At 39.0% G+C, this 21,994-nt stretch overlaps 1 protein-coding gene across 2 annotated transcripts; it reads left to right on the top strand.

The window, feature by feature from the left end:
• The first annotated feature begins 284 nt into the window (after positions 1-284).
• On the top strand, positions 285-11,337 carry Samt1d (spermatogenesis associated multipass transmembrane protein 1d). Of its 2 annotated transcripts, NM_001243017.1 has the most exons (3): positions 285-353; positions 1,579-1,688; positions 10,533-11,337. In NM_001243017.1, exons 2-3 carry the CDS (start codon positions 1,660-1,662, stop codon positions 11,215-11,217), a joined length of 714 nt encoding a protein of 237 aa, NP_001229946.1. In that variant the 5' UTR covers positions 285-353; positions 1,579-1,659; the 3' UTR covers positions 11,218-11,337. The 2 variants fall into 2 exon arrangements, with proteins under 2 accessions (NP_001229946.1, XP_017174078.1); XM_017318589.1 differs by lacking the exon at positions 285-353 and having other exon boundaries at positions 1,580-1,688; positions 10,545-11,335.
• The last annotated feature ends 10,657 nt before the right edge of the window (positions 11,338-21,994 follow it).

The following is a 21,994-nucleotide window of genomic DNA, read 5'->3' as shown; positions in this document are numbered from 1 at the left end:
TATAATTAAGGGTATTATAAGACCTTTTATGCTTTGTTGTAATGAGTAAATTGATATACAGTTGGGGTGAGTATGCAGGTGTGGAAGGATCTTCAAATATCAAAGGGGAAATCCATCATCAAGTTATGCTGTATAAGGAATCTTTCTAAATTAAAAATGAAAAAAAAAATATTTCCAGAAACATTCTAACATATGAGAAGAGCATTAGCATCACTGGCCGTTTAAGACTATATCTTAAGTCTGAGTCATAATGAGCCATTCACTTTTGGTAGTCTTGGAAACATAAAACTTTTTAATGTGAGTCTCTAACACTGGGCAGTCACTAACAGTTGCACTTCAATGAAAAGATAAAGGCAAGTTTGTGGGAACTAAAAGGGGGCTGGGGAAGGAGGGGGAACAGAGGATATCCCATGTCTAGCCATAGTTTCTCCTGTGCTCTGGGCAGGCAGAAGCGAGAGAAGTGCCTGTCACTGTCTACTCGGCCCTGGGTGGGTATCTAAGCCACTGACCCCACTCTACAGTGCTGGACAAGGGGCAGTCCCAAAAACCATGGGGCCCCAGGCCAACACCCTGTGCCCTGGAGTTATGGGGGAGAGGGCTGAGGGAGAGATGTTCTCATACAGGCAAGAGTAAGCACAGATGAACATAGACAGTCTATGGTTTTAGAGCTTTATTGTAGAAAGGCAGGATGAAAGAGAAAAGGTGGAAAGAGAGAGAGTCAGGCCATGGCCAAGAGAAGAGAGGGGGAAAAGGGAGACAGAAAGAACAAAGGCTAGAGAGAAAGAGAGAGCAAGAGAATGAGAGGAGAGTAGAGAGGAGAGTAAAGGGAGTAAGATATAGAGAGCAATAGAGAGAGGAAGACCCAAACAGCCCTCCTATGGTATGCTGTTGCTAGTTAACTGGGGAGGTGTTTTTCCTGCAGGTCATAAGCTTGGAACATTGCCTATGCAACTACTAACCATGTTTCTCTTGTGGGGGACATGGGGGGGCAGTAACTTCAACAGGAGCCAGAGTTCCAGGAGACATGAGAGAACTCCTTCCTTTGCATGTAGTTGAATTGTCAGCACCAGGTCCCAAGGTTCAGACCTCAGCTCAACTGGAAACCAGACTTTCTCTCCATAGCCATATTCCCCACACAAGTATTTGACATGTTATTTAGTTATTAGTAATAACTGTTCATTTCATAAGACCAAGAAGACAAAAAAGGTACTTGACATAATTTTTAGTAATTTGTTAATATAAATTTCCATATATGTACATCTGAGAATATCAAGTGTGTGGAAGCCATGCTTGTGTAAGAGAGCTCTTCAGCTTGTGTTATTACACCTTTATAATTTCCTGGACATGAGTGGGTGAATTATGCTCTCTTTTCCTAAATATAACAGGGGCATAATGATTGTGCAGATCTGACTGGAGGTTTAGACATTTCAGGATGTTTAAGCTCTGTGAAGTTTATAAATGAGGCTCCAACTAATCAAAGTAGGACAGAATTGTAAAGGTATGTGTGAGTCAGCAGTTGGTTGGTGAGACACTGTTCTGAGTTGAAATTTCTGCCTAACACAATTTCACTTCCTAAAGGTGATTCACCTCCTTGGGACTCCATTTCTATTCAACATTTCCTGTGAATTCAAAGATATTTATGATCACAGCATCTTTCAAATGGATCAACTCATCGTTGATACTCGGAGGTAAAACATTACACAAGTTGGATAGAGGGTTTTAAAATGGGTCTGTATGAAAGAGATACATCTACTCCATGGGATTCAAACATAGGCAAAACCTGGTCCTTCTAGACTAGTTCATCTGTGTGGCATAATAACACTTTCCACCTTTGTGTAGTTGTAAATCGATATTCACTGTTCCTGCAATTCACTGGCACAGATTTGCCTTGGTAAGTAAGAAGACTTGAACAGGGTATTACTGAAGATACCATCAATTAGAATCCTATCTCTCGCCCCTTGGTATTGAAAACATTATATGCCACAGTACAGGGTAATGCCAGGGCCAAGAAGTGGGAGTGGGTGTGTAGGGAAGCATGGCATGGGGAGGATATAGGGAACTTTCAGGGTAGGATTTGAAATGTATATGAAAAAAATCTTTAACAAAAAGAGTTGTTGTAGTCATGGTGTCTCTTCATCGCAATAAAACCCTAAGGCACCCTGGAAAGAATCTTCCCATTGGTGAAACTATATCGACTGATCAGATTTGAAATATAAATACAAGTAACATTGTATGCACTGAGAAGATTGTAGTTATATACTTATAAATATATGTGTGTGTGTGTATAGTTGTAGAATATTACATTTTATTTTTATTTATTTTTATTACGTATTTTCCTCAATTACATTTCCAATGCTATCCCAAAATTCCCACACACACTCCCCCACTCCCCTACCCACACATTCCTATTTTTTGGCCCTGGTGTTCCCCTGTACTGGGGCATATAAAGTTTGCCTGACCAATGGGCCTCTCTTTCCAGTGATGGCCGACTAGGCCATCTTTTGATATATATGCAGCTAGAGTCAAGAGCTCTGGGGTACTGGTTAGTTCATAATGTTGTTCCACCGATAGGTTTGCAGATCTCTTTAGCTCCTTGGATACTTTCTCTAGCTTCTCCATTGGGGGCCCTGTGATCTATCCAATAGCTCATTGTGAGCATCCACTTATGTGTTTGCTGGGCCCCGGTCTAGTATCACAAGGGACAGGTATATCACGGTCCTTGCAACAAAGGCTTGCTAGTGTATGCCATGGTGTCATCGTTTGGATGCTGACTATGGGATGGATCCCTGGATATGGCAGTCTCTACATGGTCCATCCTTTTGTCTCAGCTCCAAACTTTGTCTCTGTAACTCCTTCCATGGGTGATTGTTTCCAATTCTAAGAAGGAGCAAAGTGTCCACACTTTGGTCTTCGTTCTTCAGTTTCATGTGTTTTGCATCTTGTACGTTATCTCTCGCTATACTAAGTTTCTGGGCTAATGAATATTACATTTTATATAAATAAAGAAAATGGGGCCATACATTTGGGAGTAAGGGAGGTAATATAAATAGGAACGGTTTGAGGGAAGAAGGAAATTATGTAATCATATTTTAACTTCATCTAATAAAATGTTAATAATATTAAAGAAAAGAAATCCTATCTCTCTGCTATAACTTTTCAAGTGGTACAGATACTATCTTCTCCAAATAGGAAGCACATTCCCTAGTAGGTGTTAAAGAGTGGGTGCCTGGGAGGGAAGTTTTCCTAGCCACTAGATCATGATTTTAGTACCCTCAAAACATCTGCATATACAGTGGCAATGAAATATACCACATATATGGTAGATACAAAAATTTCCCCCTCCCCCCGTGGTTTTATTTTCAAATAACCCATGGAATCCCTCGATTCACAGTTTTCTATGAACATTAACTAACTATTTCCAAAGTTTTAACTTAGTACAGATCTAAATGAACTTGTGCATACATTACAATTGGAGTCTATTTTTCTTAAAAGTTAGACAAGAGATAGTCAGTATATGTGCAACAATCAAATAAAGTTCATAACCTGAAAATGGGCATTTGAATACATTATATTTAAATTATGTAAATTTTAACAAGTCTTCCTGATTTGTGTGTAGATTTCAGACTTTGGCACTGAAGAATGATTTTAGGCCCTTTCACAAGAGCAGCAATCACCCTTTCACTGAGGAGTAGCTGTGGCCTAGATATTTACATATTTTGAAATTCATTTTCACTGTGCCCTTAATTAAAAATTTGTATAGCTTTTTAAAGATTTTCACATTTCAAAAAGATATGCCACAAAGACATTCAACACTGTTAGTTTTTTCTACATAGAGTTCCTTTGGCATGTAATTTTGATGTGTTCCTGTTTGCAAGTGTGTGGATTCATGACAGTGTGTCTATCAAGCCTGTATACATATATAAGTCTATAGCTGTTTCATATATGAAATTTGTACATACATCATTATGCCATATCAGTTTTCATTTTGCTTATTCTTTTTTTATTAGGTATTTTCCTCATTTACATTTTCAATGCTATCCCAAAGGTCCCCCATACCCACCCCCCCCAATCCCCTTCCCACCCACTCCCCCTTTTTGGCCCTGGCTTTCCCCTGTACTGGGACATATAAAGTTTGCAAGTCCAATGGGCCTCTCTTTGCAGTGATGGCCGACTAGGCCATCTTTTGATACATATGCAGCTAAAGACAAGAGCTCCCGGGTACTGGTTAGCTCATATTGTTGTTCCACCTATAGGGTTGCAGTTCCCTTTAGCTCCTTGGGTAATTTCTCTAGCTCCTCCATTAGGGGCCGTGTGACCCATCCAATAGCTGACTGTGACCATCCACTTCTGTGTTTGCTAGGCCCCGGCATAGTCTCACAAGAGAGAGCTATATCTGGGTCCTTTCAGCGAAATCTTGCTAGTGTATGCAATGGTGTCAGCATTTGGAAGCTGATTATGGGATGGATCCCTGCATATGGCAGTCACTAGATGGTCCATTCTTTCGTCACAGCTCCAAATTTTGTCTCTTTAACTCCTTCTATGGGTGTTTTGTTCCCATTTCTAAGAAAGGGTAAAGTGTCCACACTTTGGTCTTTGTTCTTCTTGAATTTCATGCGTTTGGCAAGTTGTATCTTATATCTTGGGTATCCTAAGTTTCTGGGCTATTATCCACTTATCAGTGAGTACATACTGTGCGAGTTCTTTTGTGATTGGGTTACTTCACTCAGGATGATACCCTCCAGGTCCATCCATTTGCCTAGGAATTTCATAAATTCATTTTTAATAGCTGAGTAGTATTCCATTGTGCAAATGTACCACATTTTCTGTATCCATTCCTCTGTTGAGGGGCATCTGGGTACTTTCCAGCTTCTGGCTATTATAAACAAGGCTGCTATGAACATAGTGGAGCATGTGTTCTTCTTGCCGGTTGGGACATCTTCTGGATATTTGCTCAGGAGAGGTATTGCAGGATCCTCCGGTAGTACTATGTCCAATTTTCTGAGGAACCGCCAGACTGATTTCCAGAGTGGTTGTAAAAGCTTGCAATCCCACCAACAATGGAGGAGTGTTCCCCTTTCTCCACATCCTCGACAACATCTGCTGTCACCTGAGTTTTTGATCTTAGCCATTCTGACTGGAGTGAAGTGGAATCTCAGTGTTGTTTTGATTTGCATTTCCCTGATGATTAAGGATGTTGAACATTTTTTCAGGTGTTTCTCTGCCATTCGGTATTCCTCAGGTGAGAATTCTTTGTTCAGCTCTGAGCCCCATTTTTTAATGGGGTTATTTGATTTTCTGGAGTCCACCTTCTTGAGTTCTTTATATATATATTGGATATTAGTCCCCTATCCGATTTGGGATAGGTAAAGATCCTTTCCCAATCTGTTGGTGGCCTTTTTGTCTTATTGACAGTGTCTTTTGCCCTACAGAAGCTTTGCAATTTTATGAGGTCCCATTTATCGATTCTTGATCTTACAGCACAAGTCATTGCTCTTCTATTCAGGACTTCTTCCCGTGTACACATATCTTCGAGGCTTTTCCCTACTTTCTCCTCTATAAGTTTCAGTGTCTCTGGTTTTATGTGGAGTTCCTTAATCCACTTAGATTTGACCTTAGTACAAGGAGATAGAAATGGATCAATTCGCATTCTTCTACATGATGACCGCCAGTTCTGCCAGCACCATTTGTTGAAAATGCTGTCTTTTTTCCACTGGATGGTTTTAGCTCCCTTGTCAAAGATCAAGTGACGATAGGTGTGTGGGTTCATCTCTGGGTCTTCAATTCTGTTCCATTGGTCTACTTGTCTGTCACTATACCAGAACCATGCAGTTTTGATCACAATTGCTCTGTAGTACAGTTTTAGGTCCGGCATGGTGATTCCACCAGAGGTTCTTTTATCCTTGAGAAGAGTTTTTGCTATCCTCGGTTTTTTGTTATTCCAGATGAATCTGCACATTGCCCTTTCTAATTCGTTGAAGAATTGAGTTGGAATTTTGATGGGGATTGCATTGAATCTGTAGATTGCTTTTGGCAAAATAGCCATTTTTACAATGTTGATCCTGCCAATCCATGAGCATGGGAGATCTTTCCATCTTCTGAGCTCTTCTTTAATTTCTTTCTTTAGAGACTTGAAGTTCTTATCATACAGATCTTTCACTTCCTTAGTTAGAGTCATGCCAAGGTATTTTATATTATTTGTGACTATTGAGAAGGGTGTTGTTTCCCTAATTTCTTTCTCAGCCTGTTTATCCTTTGTATACAGAAAGGCCATTGACTTGTGTGAGTTAATTTTATATCCAGCTACTTCATTGAAGCTGTTTATCAGGCTTAGTAGTTCTCTGGTGGAATTTTTAGGGTCACTTATATATACTATCATATCATCTGCAAAAAGTGATATTTTGACTTCTTCCTTTCCAATTTGTATCCCCTTAATCTCCTTTTGTTGTCTAATTGCTCTGGCTAGGACTTCAAGTACAATGTTGAATCGGTAGGGCGAGAGTGGACAGCCTTGTCTGGTCCCTGATTTTAGTGGGATTGCTTCCAGCTTCTCACCATTTACTTTGATGTTGGCTATTGGTTTGCTGTAGATTGCTTTTATCATGTTTATGTATGGGCCTTGAATTCCTGATCTTTCCAAGACTTCTTTCATGAATGGGTGTTGGATTTTGTCAAATGCTTTCTCAGCATCTAACGAGATGATCATGTGGTTTTTGTCTTTGAGTTTGTTTGTATACTGGATTATGTTGATGGATTTCCATATATTGAACCATCCCTGCATCCCTGGGATGAAACCTACTTGGTCAGGATGGATGATTGTTTTGATGTGTTCTTGGATTCGGTTAGCAAGAACTTTATTGAGGATTTTTGCATCAATATTCATAAGGGATATTGGTCTGAAGTTCTCTATCTTTGTGGGGTCTTTTTGTGGTTTAGGTATCAGAGTAATTGTGGCTTCATAGAATGAGTTGGGTAGAGTACCTTTTGTTTCTGTTTTGTGGAATAGTTTGTGAAGAACTGGAATTAGGTCTTCTTTGAAGATCTGATAGAACTCTGCACTAAACCCAACTGGTCCGGGGCTTTTTTTGGCTGGGAGACTATTAATAACTGCTTCTATTTCTTTAGGGGATATGGGACTGTTTAGATGGTCAACTTGATCCTGATTCAACTTTGGTACCTGGTATCTGTCCAGAAATTTGTCCATTTCATCCAGGTTTTCCAGTTTTGTTGAGTATAGCCTCTTGTAGAAGGATCTGATGGTGTTTTGGATTTCTTCAGGATCTGTTGTTATGTCTCCCTTTTCATTTCTGATTTTGTTAATTAGGATTTTATCCCTGTGCCCTCTAGTGAGTCTAGCTAAGGGTTTATCTATCTTGTTGATTTTCTCAAAGAACCAACTCCTCGTTTGGTTAATTCTTTGAATAGTTCTTCTTGTTTCTGCTTGGTTGATTTCACCCCTCAGTTTGATTATTTCCTGCCTTCTACTCCTCTTGGGTGAATTTGATTACCTTTCTTCTAGACCTTTTAGGTGTGTTGTCAAGCTGCTAATGTGTGCTCTCTCTAGTTTCTTTTTGGAGGCACTCAGAGCTATGAGTTTTCCTCTTAGGAATGCTTTCATTGTGTCCCATAAGTTTGGGTATGTTGTGGCTTCATTTTCATTAAACTCCAAAAAGTCCTTAATTTCTTTCTTTATTCCTTCCTTGACCAAGGTATCATTGAGAAGAGTGTTGTTCAGTTTCCACGTGAATGTTGGCTTTCTATTATTTATTTTGTTATTGAAGATCAGCCTTAGTGCATGGTGATCTGATAGGATGCATGGGACAATTTCAATATTTTTGAATCTGTTGAGGCCTGTTTTGTGACCTATTATGTGGTCAGTTTTGGAGAAGGTACCATGAGGTGCTGAGAAGAAGGTATATCCTTTTGTTTTAGGATAAAATGTTCTGTAGATATCTGTCAGATCCATTTGTTTCATCACTTCTGTTAGTTTCAGTGTGTCCCTGTTTAGTTTCTGTTTCCATGATCTGTCCATTGGTGAAAGTGGTGTGTTGAAGTCTCCCACTATTATTGTGTGAGGTGCAATGTGTGCTTTGAGCTTTACTAAAGTTTCTTTAATGAATGTGGCTGCCCTTGTTTTTGGAGCATAGATATTCAGAATTGAGAGTTCCTCTTGGAGGATTTTACCTTTAATGAGAACGAAGTGCCCCTCCTTGTCTTTTTTGATGACTTTGGGTTGGAAGTCAATCTTATCAGATATTAGGATGGCTACTCCAGCTTGTTTCTTCATACCATTTGCTTGGAAAATTGTTTTCCAGCCTTTCATTCTCAGGTAGTGTCTATCTTTTTCTCTGAGATGAGTTTCCTGTAAGCAGCAAAATGTTGGGTCTTGTTTGTGTAGCCAGTGTGTTAGTCTATGTCTTTTTATTGGGGAGTTGAGACCATTGATATTAAGAGATATTAAGGAAAAGTAATTGTTGCTTCCTGTTATTTTTGTTGTTAAAGTTGGCATTCTGTTCTTGTGGCTGTCTTCTTTTAGTTTTGTTGAGGGATTATCTTCTTGTTTTTTCTAGGGCGTGGTACCCGTCCTTGTATTGTTTTTTTTTTTTTTCTGTTATTATCCTTTGAAGGGCTGGATTCGTGGAGAGATAATGGGTGAATTTAGTTTTGTCGTGGAATACTTTGGTTTCTCCATCTATGGTAATTGAGAGTTTGGCTGGGTATAGTAGCCTGGGCTGGAATTTGTGTTCTCTTAGTGTCTATAAAACATCTGTCCAGGCTCTTCTGGCTTTCATAGTCTCTGGTGAAAAATCTGGTGTAATTCTGATAGGCTTGCCTTTATATGTTACTTGTCCTTTTTCCCTTACTGCTTTTAGTATTCTATCTTTATTTAGTGCATTTGATGTTCTGATTATTATGTGTCGGGAGGAATTTCTTGTCTGGTCCAGTCTATTTGGAGTTCTGTAGGCGTCTTGTATGTTCATGGGCATCTCTTTCTTTAGATTTGGGAAGTTTTCTTCAATAATTTTGTTGAAGATGTTTGATGGTACGTTGAGTTGAAAATCTTCATTCTCATCCACTCCTATTATCCGTAGGTTTGGTCTTCTCATTGTGTCCTGGATTTCCTGGATGTTTTGAGTTAGGATCTTTTTGCATTTTCCATTTTCTTTGATTGTTGTGCCGATGTTCTCTATGGAATCTTCTGCACCTGAGATTCTCTCTTCCATCTCTTGTATTCTGTTGCTGATGCTGGCATCTATGGTTCCAGATTTCTTTCCTAGGGTTTCTATCTTCAGCGTTGCCTCACTTTGGGTTTTCTTTATTGTATCTACTTCCCTTTTTAGGTCTAGTATGGTTTTGTTCATTTCCATCACCTGTTTGGATGTGTTTTCCTGTTTTTCTATAAGGACTTCTACCTGTTTGGTTGTGTTTTCCTGTATTTCTTTAAGGACTTGTAACTCTTTAGCAGTGTTCTCCTGTATTTCTTTAAGTGAGTTATTAAATTCCTTCTTTATGTCCTCTACCATCATCATGAGATATGCTTTTAAATCCAGGTCTACCTTTTCAGGTGGTTTCTGTTAGTAGGATTCTTACGTTTACCTTTCACCATCTGGCAATCTCTGGAGTTAGTTGTTATAGTTGTCTTTGTTTAGAGATTGTTCCTCTGTTGATTTTGTTACCCTCTATCAGCAGGCGTGGGAGACTAGCTCTCTCCTCTGAGTTTCAGTGGTCAGAGCAGTCTCTGCAGGCAAGTTCTCCTCTTTCAGGGAAGGTGTACAGTTATCTGGTGTTTGGACCTCCTCCTGGCTAAAGATGAAGGCCCAAAACAGGATCTTTCCCAGAAGCTGTGTTGCTTTGGCCAGGAAGGTGGCCGGTTGTCTGGAGCCGAAGATGGCGCCGCCTCAGAAGCTCTGTGGCTCTCGCCTGTCCCAGAAACTGCTGATCTCTGTATTCCACACCCTCACCCGTGCAGCCTGCCCTCCTCGGAGTCCCGGAGCCAAGGAGGCTCCCGCCAGGGCCTGAGGCACAAACCTCTCGGGCCGGGCAGACCCTCTCGCTCTCACCAGGCCATTTTGCTTATTCTTTCAGCACACTTCAGTTTATAATAGTCACATGATAGTGCTATAATGTAATTTAGAAATGATATTTGAACATTCTTGTATTCGTGGCTTTCATGTATTTTTGGCATTTGTGAATTGAATTCACATATAATAAACATCACATCATATATGACAATACAAATTCATTTTTATACTATTAATTCCAAGGGTGAATATTCTTAGTTAATATAAAATTACATTTTAGTAGTTGACAGATACATAAAATTTTGTAACAAAATTACTTGAAAACAGTAATCCTCTGATTGTCATGGACTTCCAGGCTTCTTATACAGTTACTTGTAGTATGGTAAACACTTATTCATGGAAATGTACTTATGTGAAATCCCAGACTGGGTATGAGATCTTACTGCCCAATGTAATGTGCCTATTGTTTTCCCATATACTTTTGTGTCATTATTTGACTTTATACTTGTTTAGTGTCATCTACAGATTTATCAATGAGAAGGACTGCATCTACAAGCTGAGCGGCCTCCTTAGCAGCTTAGCAGCTTTCATGCTTGAAGTACTTATTGCAAGCATCTTATCCTGGCGCCTATGGGAATTTGACAGCAATGTTGTGCAGTTGGTGTCCTTTGGCCTGTTTGAAGCATATTACCCTCAGCAGTTTAACATCTCTGGAACACTAACCAAGATGCTGGTATACACCCCTATTGATTCAACTTGGAACATTTCAACTGAATTTATGTATGCTCAGAACCTGGTAGTATGGGCCATTTTGATGAAGCCTGTGGTTCTGGTTTTCTGTGTAATGGCCATTAAAATCAGCTGCACGAAGAACCCACTAGTGGAGATGCAGATATATTGCTACAAGATCTCTGCCTTAATTTTGTCTGTTAGCAGCATGTTCACATTTGTTTCTGTGATCTGGAACCACATGGTAGATTTTTATGGCCACACCACTCTTGACTTTCCATCTGATTTTCCTGTTAAGAAAGAAGCTTTAACAAGCAAACATTTAACTGTGGTGTTACCAGTAGGCCTCCTTATAGCCACCATGTCACTCTTTGGTGTGATCATGTTTCTCTCTGAGATAAGCGATTTGAAACTAAAGCGTCCTGTGAAGGCCAATGATGCTTCCAAAATGGGCCTTCTAGATGCGTGAAGTGATAAGTTTTGGATTTCCAACATTTGTGAGAATGTTCTTTAAGAAGTTTCCTCTTCCTACAGGAAACTCATGTAGTTCTCAACTCATTCTAAATAAATTTGTTCTATACCAAGCATCAATTGATTCTCAAGCTGTGTTTATGCTTACTTTTTCCTCTATATCCCTTAGCTTTTTAATTTTCAAGGTCTAAAGGCTATGATAATTTGCTCAAATTTTGCCAACAAGCAGTAGTAAGAGAATGTATATCTGTAATGCATATTGCAAAAATAAACAAAGCAAATCCCTGGTGAAATATTTTCATAATGTAGTTGATGCTTAAGGAAAACAATGTAATCACATTCCTTTGTGGAGAATCTCAGGTACAGAAAATACTGAGAGCCTTTTATAAACTCTTGTGGGAATCCATTAAAGAAGCACATTATTAATTATGAACATATATGCAAGGAATTTGAATGGGTGCAATAACTCCCTACTACACAACTTATGCCTCTAATAAAACCCCAGTAGTCCAGAATGGAATATATTACTTTAAACCATGGGTGAATAGTGTTCCATAAAAGATAAGCTTCCTGAAAAAAATACTGTTTCAATTCCATTCAACATTCTCTACAATTTTATGTAAGTATGACCCTATTGAGAAGGAAACTATTTCTTAAGTAAATGAACATAAAGAAATGGAGCTCCTGCCAAATACAAGCTTCATTCCTATTTATGTGCATGCATATTAATGAAAATTAGACTACTTCCAATTGTCAATATCAAAGAGCTGCAAATCCTGTGAACTACAACAGGGACATTCTAGCAGATGTATTCATATGAGAGTGTCACAAATGTTACATGAGTAAACAACATAATTTAAATGAATTGAAGACCCATTCCATGAGACAGAACCCCAAACATATGTTGAAGTGGAAAGGAGGTTGAAATTTGATAGGCATAGAAAAACCCTTACATTACTCTGCTCAAGGATGATTTAAATGAATTGAATTATAAAGACATTCTGATAAACTCATAGATTGGTGCCTCCTACACATCGTAGAACATTATTAATTAATGGTAAAAAAAAAATACCAAGAAGAGACCAATTCAGTGCATCATATTCTTATCTTTAAGAAGGCTTGGGCATCAGGGAATGTCTCTAGTGTTTAAGGTCCAGAATTCAGCAGACAAAGCCAGCATTTATCTGTGCTCAAAAATCAAGAGTGCACCAGGTGTTCCTGGTGCACATGGGCTGTTTTGAATGAACTTACCAAGGATATGTGGACCGGGAACTATGCCTCCTCTTGCAGAGATGACACATGTTGTGTTGTTTTTTTTGGAAAAACCCATGCATTGTTCTGCAAGACTCTTTGGGGGAGTGAAAATAGTTAAAGAACCTCAGAGAGAAAATGATGTTTCATGAGTGCATCCATATTTAGGTCCTGAACTGTGGAGATAGACTGTGGATGTGTGCATCTCAGGTTAATGTCAAGAAAATAAAGAACACAGTTAATGTGGTGCTGGTGTTTAGATAATTCTAGTATATGTCCTTCCATCTCATTATATTTATCTATCTGCTAACAATGTGTGCTTGCAGAGCAATGTCTTGAAGTGTGATATCCTTGTATCAGTATCAGCATGGGAAAACTCAGTGGAGAAACCCAGCGAAGGAGCTTTCTTCACTAAAGGAAGGCAAATGACAATTTGCATGGCTGTATATGGAGAAAATTTGGAGAGAATTATTAAGAAAATTAGTACCTTATCTTTTCCTCCTAGCTATGAAATGAATTTGTGAAGATGGTACTTGTAGGCTTGATTATAGGAATGACAGAGAAAGATGTTTCAAGAGCTTTCTTGTCAAAGAGCCTAGATTGGATAAAGTAGGAATGGCTCTAGAGTGTGAATTTATATTAAGTTATTTGCAGTTCATCATCAGATCTATGTATCACCTTTTCCTACATAGTGATGCTAGACCATGTGAACATCATAGAGGAATGCTTTTTTTCATGGGGGAATTAACCATGAGGAATCTAGCAGTATAGGACCTAACCAATTTGCAGTGGGAATGAATCTAACATTAATGTTTCCCTTTAAATTATCTGGAAAATTATGACAAAAAAATGAATAAGGTCTAGAATGGCCCACAGGTGGAGAGGTCAAAATCCTAGGCTTCACAGTTCTAGAATGACACTCATGGGAATGTTCACAAGGCAAAGAGGTTGTGAGAGCTACATATCCAGAAATCAAACTGAGAAGATTGAGATAGTGCCAGCAAGATTGATTCTGAAGGTATTCTCCAGGAGAAAATTGATATGTGAATATGGTGACCAGAGCTAAGACTGAACATAAGTGTGGTAGCAGCAAAAACTCAATGTTCTTTGAAAATAGGAAAGAAAAATTAATATGTGAATTGTGCAAAAAAAGTGAAACATTTTAGAGATTTGTGTGTGTGTGTGTGTGTGTGTGAGAGAGAGAGAGAGAGAGAGAGAGAGAGAGAGAGAGAGAGAGAGTTGGTTTTGTGTTGATATGTGAGGATGTGTTTCCAATGACCATTCAGTTTAGTGGTGATTCATCAGGGATAGTTGATATTCTCTGTGCATTCAGATATTAATTGGAAATTGGAAATACAACAGGTGTGCTTTCTTTAGGGTTTTCACAGTAACAATTTATTCTGTAAATCCATGGCCTTAGAAAAGGCCTGGCACGATGGGCATGATGCTGCCATTCAAGGATTTGGAAAGCTTCCAAGTCAAAGCAGTGTTAAAGATCTGCAAACACTGCTAGAAAGTAAACAATAGGAAAGATGTGAAAGGTTTTCTTTGTAAGAACAACATGAAAACTTTTGCAGTAGTATAATGACCACAAGTATGGTTTGGAGTGCAGTCATGAGGCTATAGGGTGATATAATCTGTTAACAACTAGGCAAAACCAAGAGAATATCTGGCTACAAATGGATAAAGTTTCATTAAAGGCTTGACTTAGCTGAGTTAGCTCTTGGAGAGTAGATAAGGCACTGATGGAATTTTTTGGAGATCCCAGGGAAATTTTGATTAACAATGTGTTTATTCAGAAGAAGTCTTGGGAATAGAAAAATGGCACAGTCCTATAAGTATTAAACAGTTCAGTAAGTATTAAAAAGAGAACATTATGAAATTAAATCTACAAACATGGACAATGTGGAGGTCTAGGCGAAACAGAAAAATCCCTTAAAGACTTATAGGAAAACACAAACAAACAGGTGATATAATTGAACAAAACCATCCAAAACCTAAAAACAGAAGTAGAAACAATAAAGAAAACCCAAAGTGAAACAACTCTGTATATAGAAACCCTAGGAAAGAAATCAAGAACCATAGATACAAGCATCACCAACAGAATTAAAGAGATGGAATAGAGAATGTCAGATGCAGAAGATTCCATAGAGAACATGGGCACAACAATAAAAGAAAATTCAAAATTCAAAAAGATCCTAACTCAAAACATCCAGGGAATTCAGGACACAATGAGAAGACCAAAAATATGGATATTAGGAGTAGATGAGAAGGATGATTTTCAACATAAAGGGCCAGCAAATATCTTCAACAAAATTATAAAAGAAACCTTCCCAAACCAAAAGCAAGAGATGCCAATGAACATACAAGAAGCCTACAGAACTCCAAATAGTTTGGACCAGAAGAGAAATTCCTCTCGACACGTAATAATCAAAACAGCAAATGCACTAAATTAAGATAGAATATTAAAAGCAGTAAAGGAAAAAGGTCAAGTAATATATAAAGGCAGACCTATTAGAATTACTCCATACATCTCAACAGAGACTATGAAAGCCAGAAGATCCTGAACAGATGTTATACAGATCCTAAGAGAACAAAAATGCCTACCCAGACTATTATAACAAGCAAAACTCTCAATTACCACAGATGGAGAAAACAAAGTATTCCATGACAAAACCAAATTCACAAAATATCTTTCCACAAATTCAGCCCTTCAAAGGATAATAAAAGGAAAATGCCAACACAAGGGTTGAAACTGTACCCTAGAAAAAGCAAGAAAATAATCCTTCAACAAATCTAAAAGAAGACAGCTGCAAGAACAGAATCCCAGCTTTAACAATGAAAATAACAGGAAGCAACAATTACATTCTTTAATTTCTCTTAACATCAATTGACTCAATTACCCAATAAAAAGACATAGACTAAGAGACTGGCTACATAAACAGGAACCAACATTTTGCTGCTTACAGGAAACCCACCTCAGGGAAAAAGACAGACACTAAATCAGAGCGAAAGGCTGGAAAACAATTTTTCAAGCAAATGGTCTGAAGAAACAAGCTGGAGTAGCCATTCTATCAAATAAAATTGACTTTTAAACCGAAGTCATCAAAAAAGACAGAGAGGGGCACTTCATACTCCTCAAAGTTAAAATCTACAAAGATGAACACTCAATTATGAATATCTGTGCTCCAAATACAAGGGAAGCCAGATTCATTAAAGAAATTTTAGTAAGGCTCAAAGGACACATTGCACCTCACACAATAATAGTAGGAGACTTCAACACCCCACTCTTACCAATGGACAGATCCTGGAAACATAAATTAACAGAGACAGATGGACACTAACAGAAGTTATGAAACAAATGTATTTAATAGGTATCTGCAAAATATATAATGAAAATGAAGCCAAAAGAATCCAAAACTTATGGAACACAGTGAAGGCAGTCCTAAGAGGAAAACTCATAGCCCTGAGTGCCTCCAAAAAGAAACTACAGAGAGCATATACTAGTCTTCAGACTGCACACCTAGAAATTCTAGAACTAAAGGCAGCAAATTTATACAAGAGAAGGAGAAGGCAAGAAATAATCAAACTCAAGGCTGAAATCAACCAAGTGGAAAGAAAAAGAACTATTCAAAGAAACAACCAAACCAGGAGCTGGTTCTTTGAGAAAATCAACAAGATAGATAAACCCTTATCCAGACTAATTAGAGAGCACAGAGACAGTATCCTAATTAACAAAATCAGAAATAAAGAAGTGGACATAACAACAGAACCTGAGGAAATCCAATGTATTATCAGATCCTACTACAAAAGGTTATACTAAACAAAAGTAGAAAACCTGAATGAAATGGACAACCTCCTAGACAAATACAAGGTACCAAAGTTTAATCAGGATCAGATTAATAGAAGCAGTCATCAATAGTCTCCCAGCCAAAAAAAAAGAAAGAAAGAAAGAAAGAAAGAAAGAAAGAAAGAAAGAAAGAAAGGAAGGAAGGAAGGAAGGAAGGAAGAAAGAAAGAAAGAAAGAAAGAAAGAAAGAAAGAAAGAAAGAAAGAAAGAAAGAAAGAAAGAAAGAAAGAAAAGAAAAGAAAAGAAGACAAAAGAAAAGAAAAGAAAAGAAAAGAAAAGAAAAGAAAAGAGAAAAAAAGAAAAAAGAAAAAAAAGCTGAGGAACAGATGGGTTTAGTGCAGAGTTCTATGAGAATTTCAAAGAACACCTAATTCCAATATTTCTCAAACTATTCACAAAATAGAAACAGAATGTACTCTATCCAATTCATTCTATGAAGCCACAATTACTGTAATACCTAAAACACAAAAAGATCCAACATAAAAAGACAACTTCAGAACAATTTCTCTTATGTATGTCGAAACAAAAATACTCAATAACATCCTCACACACCAAATCCAAGAACACATCAAAATGATCATCCATCCTTAGAAAGTAGGCTTCATCCCAGGGATGCAGGGATGGTTTAATATATGGAAATCAATAAATATAATCCACTATATAGACAAACTCAAAGGCAAAAAAAAAAAAAAACACACATAATCATCCTATTAGATGCTGAGAAAGCATTTGATAAAATCCAATATCACTTCATGATAAAAGTCTTGGAAAGATAAGGGATTCAAGGCCCATACCTAAACAAAATAAAAGCAATGTACAGGAAACAATAAGCCAACATCAAACTAAATGGAGAAAAACTCGAAGCAATCCCACTAAATCACTGACTAGACAAGGCTGCCGACTTTCACCCTAGCTATTCAATATAGTACTTGAAACCCTAACCAGAGCAATTTGAAAAGAAAAGGAGATCGAAGGGATACAAATTGGAAATGTAAGAAGTCAAAATGTGAGTGTTTGTAAATGAGATGATAGTATATAAAAGTGATCCTGAAAATTCCACCAGAGAACTACTAAACCTCATAAACAGCTTCATTGCAGTAGCTGGATATAAAATTAACTCAAACAAATCAGTGGCCTTTCTCTACACAAAGGATAAACAGGATGAGAAATAAATTAACACAATATGTACTCACTGATAAGTGGATATTAGCCCCAAACCTAGGATTCCCAAGATATAAGATACAATTTGCTAAACACATGAAACTCAAGAAGAATGAAGACTGAAGTGTGGACACTATGCCCCTCCTTAGAATTGGGAACAAAACACCCATGGAAGGAGTTACAGAGACAATGTTTGGATCTGAGATGAAAGGATGGACCATGTAGAGACTGCCATATCCAGGGATCCACCCCATAATCAGCATCCAAACGCTGACACCATTGCATACCCTAACAAGATTTTATTGAAAGGACCCAGATGTAGCTATCTCTTGTGAGACTATGCCGGGGCCTAGCAAACACAGAAGTGGATGTTCACAGTCAGCTAATGGATGGATCACAGGGCTCCCAATGGAGGAGCTAGAGAAAGAACCCAAGGAGCTAAAGGGATCTGCAACCCTATAGGTGGAACAACATTATGAACTAACCAGTACCCCGGAGCTCTTGACTCTAGCTGCATATGTATCAAAAGATGGCCTAGTCGGCCATCACTGGAAAGAGAGGCCCATTGGACACGCAAAATTTATATGCCCCAGTACAGGGGAACGCCAGGGCCAAAAAGGGGAAGTGGGTGGGTAGGGGAGTGGGGGTGGGTGGGTATGGGGGACTTTTGGTATAGCATTGGAAATGTAAATGAGCTAAATACCTAATAAAAATGGAAGAAAAAAAAGAAAAACAACAAAAATAAATAAATAAATAAATAAATTAGGATAACAACACCCTTCACAATAGCCACAAATAATATAAAATACCATGGTGTGACTTTAACTAAGGACATGAAAAATCCATATGAAAAGAACTTCAAATCTCTGAGGAAAGAAATTGAAGATGATCTCAGAAGTTGGAACGAACTCCCATGCTCATGGATTGGAAGGTTAATATAATAAAAAGGGTTATCCTACTGGAAGCAATCTACAGATTCAATGCAATCCCCATTTAAACTCCAACTGAATTCTTCACTGAAATAGAAAGGGCAATTTGAATATTCATCTGGAGTAACAAAAAACCTACGATAGCAAAAAATATTCTCAACAATAAAAGAACCTCTGGGAGAATCACCATTCTTGACCTCAAGCTGTACTATAGAGCAATTGTGATCAAAACTGCATGGTACATGTAAAATGACAGACAGGTAGATGGATGGAATAGAATTGAAGACCCAAAAATGAACCCACACACCTATGGTCACCTGATGTTTGACAAGGGAGCTAAAACCATCCAGTTGAAAAAAGACAGCATTTTCAACAAACTGTGAAGGTATAACTGGCGGTTATCCTGTAGAAGAATGAAAATTGATCCATTCTTATGTGCTTGTACAAAGCTCAAGTCTAAGTGGATCAAAGACCTCCACATAAAATCAGAGACACTGAAATTTATAGAGGAGAAAGTGGGGAAAAGCCTCAAAGATATGGGTACAGGAGAAAATTTCCTAAACAGAACAGCAATGGCCTGTGCTGTAAGATCAAGAGTGGACAAATGGGACCTTATAAAATTGCAAAGCTTTTGTAGAGCAATAGATACTGTCAATAAGACAAAAAGGGCACCACCTGATTGGGAAAGAATTTTTACCAATCCTAAGTCTGATAGGGGACAAATATCCAATATATACAGGAGCTCAAGAAGCTAGACTGCAGAAATTCAAATAACCCTATTACAAAATGGAGTACATAGCTAAACATTGAATTCTCAACCGAGGAATAATGAAGGGCTGAGAAGCACTTGATAAAATGAAAAACATCCGTAATCATCAGGGAAATGCAAATCAATACAACCCTGAGATTCCACCTCACACCAGTCAGAATGGCTAGGATAAAAAATTCAGGTGACAGCAGATGCTGACCATGATGTGGAGAAAGAGGAACACTCCTCCATTGCTGGTGGAATTGCAAGCTTGTATAACCACTCTGGAAATCAGTCTGGTGTTTCCTCAGTAAAATGGACATAGTACTACCAGTAGATCCAGTAATAACTTTCCTGGGTATATACCCTGAAGTTGTTCCAACTGGTAATAAGGACACATGCTCCACTATGTTCATATAAGCCCTATTTATAATAGCTAGAAGCTGGAAAAACCCAGATGACCCACAACAGAGGAATAGATACAGAAAATGTGGTACGTTTACACAATGGAATACTACTCAGCTATTAAACATAATGAATTCATGAAATTCTTGGGCAAATGGATGTATCTGGAGGATATCATCCTGAGTGTGGTAACCCAATCACAAAAGAAGTCACTTGATATGCACTTACTGATAAGTGGATATTATCCTAGAAACTTAGAACACCCAAGATACAACTTCCAAAACACAAGAAAATCAAGAAGGAAGACCAACTCGTGGATACTTCATTCCTCCCTAGAATAGGGAATAAAATATACATGGAAGGAGGTGCAGAGACAAAGTTTAAAGATAAGAGGAAATGTTCAACCATCCAGAGACTGCCCCACCTTGGGTTCCATCCCATAATCAGCCACCAAACACATACACTATTACATACACCAGCAAGATTTTGCTAAAAAGACCCTGATATAACTGTCTCCTTTGAGGCTTTGCCAGTGCCTGGCAAATACAGAATTATTTGCTCCTAGTCATCTATAGGACGAGGTAGGATGTAGGAGCTTGATAAAGTACCCAAGAGCTGAATGGGTCTGCAACCCTATAGGTGGAACAAGAATATGAACTAATCAGTAACCCCAGAACTCATGTCTCTAGCTGTATATGTAGCAGAAGAAGGCTTAGTTGGCCATCATTGGGAAGAGAGGACCCTTGGTCTAGCAAACTTTATATGCCCCAGTAAAGGGGAAAGCCATGGACAAGAAGTGGGAGTGAGTGGGTAGGGGAGCAGTGGGAGGATGGTATAGAGGACTTCTGAGTTAGGATTTGGAATGTAAAATGAAGAAAATATCCAAGAAAAAAAAGAAAAATAAAACAGATTAGCTAAAAAAAAAAAAAAAGACCCCCAATGTGGAGAGCCGTGAGCAATCGCCATTATAAAATGGTCCTGGCTTCCACTGCACCTAACTAGTAAACAAGCCTTATGTGCAAGTGCAAGAGTAAATTCATGCCCAGTCACTGCCCATCTCAGGGTGTAGTAATGAGGTGATGGGTGAGCAACTAATCAGGTGCTGTCACGCCGCATCAGGTGCTGAAACGTCATGCTGTGGGCTATATAAGCAGCACCATTTTCCAGGTTCGGGCTCTTCCTTATGTTGAAGCAATAAAAGCTTTGCCGTAGAAGGATCTGGTTGTCTGAGTGAATTCTTGCTGGCGAGATACTAGCTCGGGCAAGAAGTGGTGCCAAAACCCGAGAATTTATCATCACCAGGCACTGATAGGAGACCCCCCCGTTTCACGGGGCGGGTTCAGAACTCGGGACACTTTACAGCTCTGCAAGGTACGTACAGTCTTGAAATTTCTCCAGAGTTAGACGCCCTTTTGATTGTTTTCACGGCGATTATTCCTTCCCTTTCGGTTTTGTTTTGCTTCCACTGCTGGAACTGCTGACTGGTTCTCAGTCGTGGTCAGGCCTGGACAGCGACCAGTATGGGGGCCTCCCACTCTGTGGTGACCTCCTTACAGTAGGTCCTGAAGCAGCGTGGCTTGAAAGTCACCACCAAGACACTAGAAGGCTTTGTAAAAGAGGTAGATCGCATAGCACCGTGGTTTGCGTGCTCAGGGTCCTTAACTATCCCCTCTTGGGAGAAACTCAAGGGAGATTTAGTTAGGGAACTGGAGAACGGCAAACTTAAAGCAGGAACCATGCCGTTGTGGAAGCTCATAAGATCGTGCTTAAAGGACGAGGAATGTTAACAAGTGGTTAAGGCAAGGCAGAGAATTCTGGATGAAATTCAAGACAGTCTATCAGAGGTAGAGCAGGGAGAGAGAATAGGAGCAAAACGGACACATGGTGCACCAATTAAGCATACAGGCCTTTCCATGGACCTTGAGCCCAACGAAAAGATAATGTCGGGAAAGAATACCTGGGGTGAGTTTGGAAGGAAGGAGAAGGAAAAAGAGAAGAAGAAAGATCAATCAGCGGAGGTCCCTAGGAGAAGGAACCTATACCCGCCACTAGATGAGTTTAAGGACCTAGCTCTTAGTAGCTCAGAATCAGATGAGGGACTTAGCCCCTCTGTGGAAACGGACATGGAGGAGGAAGCAGCTCGTTATGAGGGAGAAAGGTATCAGCCAGATAAAATGCAAGCTAATCAGTCCAGAAAAAGGCCAAAAGCAGCTGGTGAAAGCCAGCTTGCTGCTCGGCCTCCGGACTGTCGGCTTCAGGGTCCTAGTGCACCTCTGCCTTATGTGCAGAGGTATCATTCAGACTCATTCATTCCAAAAGAGGAACAGAGGAAAATGCAACAGGCATTTCCATTTTTTGAAGGAGCCGAGGGAGGGCGAGTTCACTGTCTGGTGGAGTATATACAGATTAAGGAGCTTGCCGAGTCTGTCTGT

Source organism: Mus musculus, chromosome X (assembly GCF_000001635.26).
Source record: "Mus musculus strain C57BL/6J chromosome X, GRCm38.p6 C57BL/6J".
Taxonomy (NCBI): Eukaryota; Metazoa; Chordata; class Mammalia; order Rodentia; family Muridae; genus Mus; species Mus musculus.
This window is presented reverse-complemented; position numbering and strand designations above follow the sequence as displayed.

Coding starts and splice junctions, on each gene's coding strand:
- Samt1d (NM_001243017.1), top strand. CDS start 1,660: ATGGATCAACTCATCGTTGATACTCGGAG. Junction 1,689..10,532: donor CTCATCGTTGATACTCGGAG/GTAAAACATTAC, acceptor ATACTTGTTTAG/TGTCATCTACAGATTTATCA.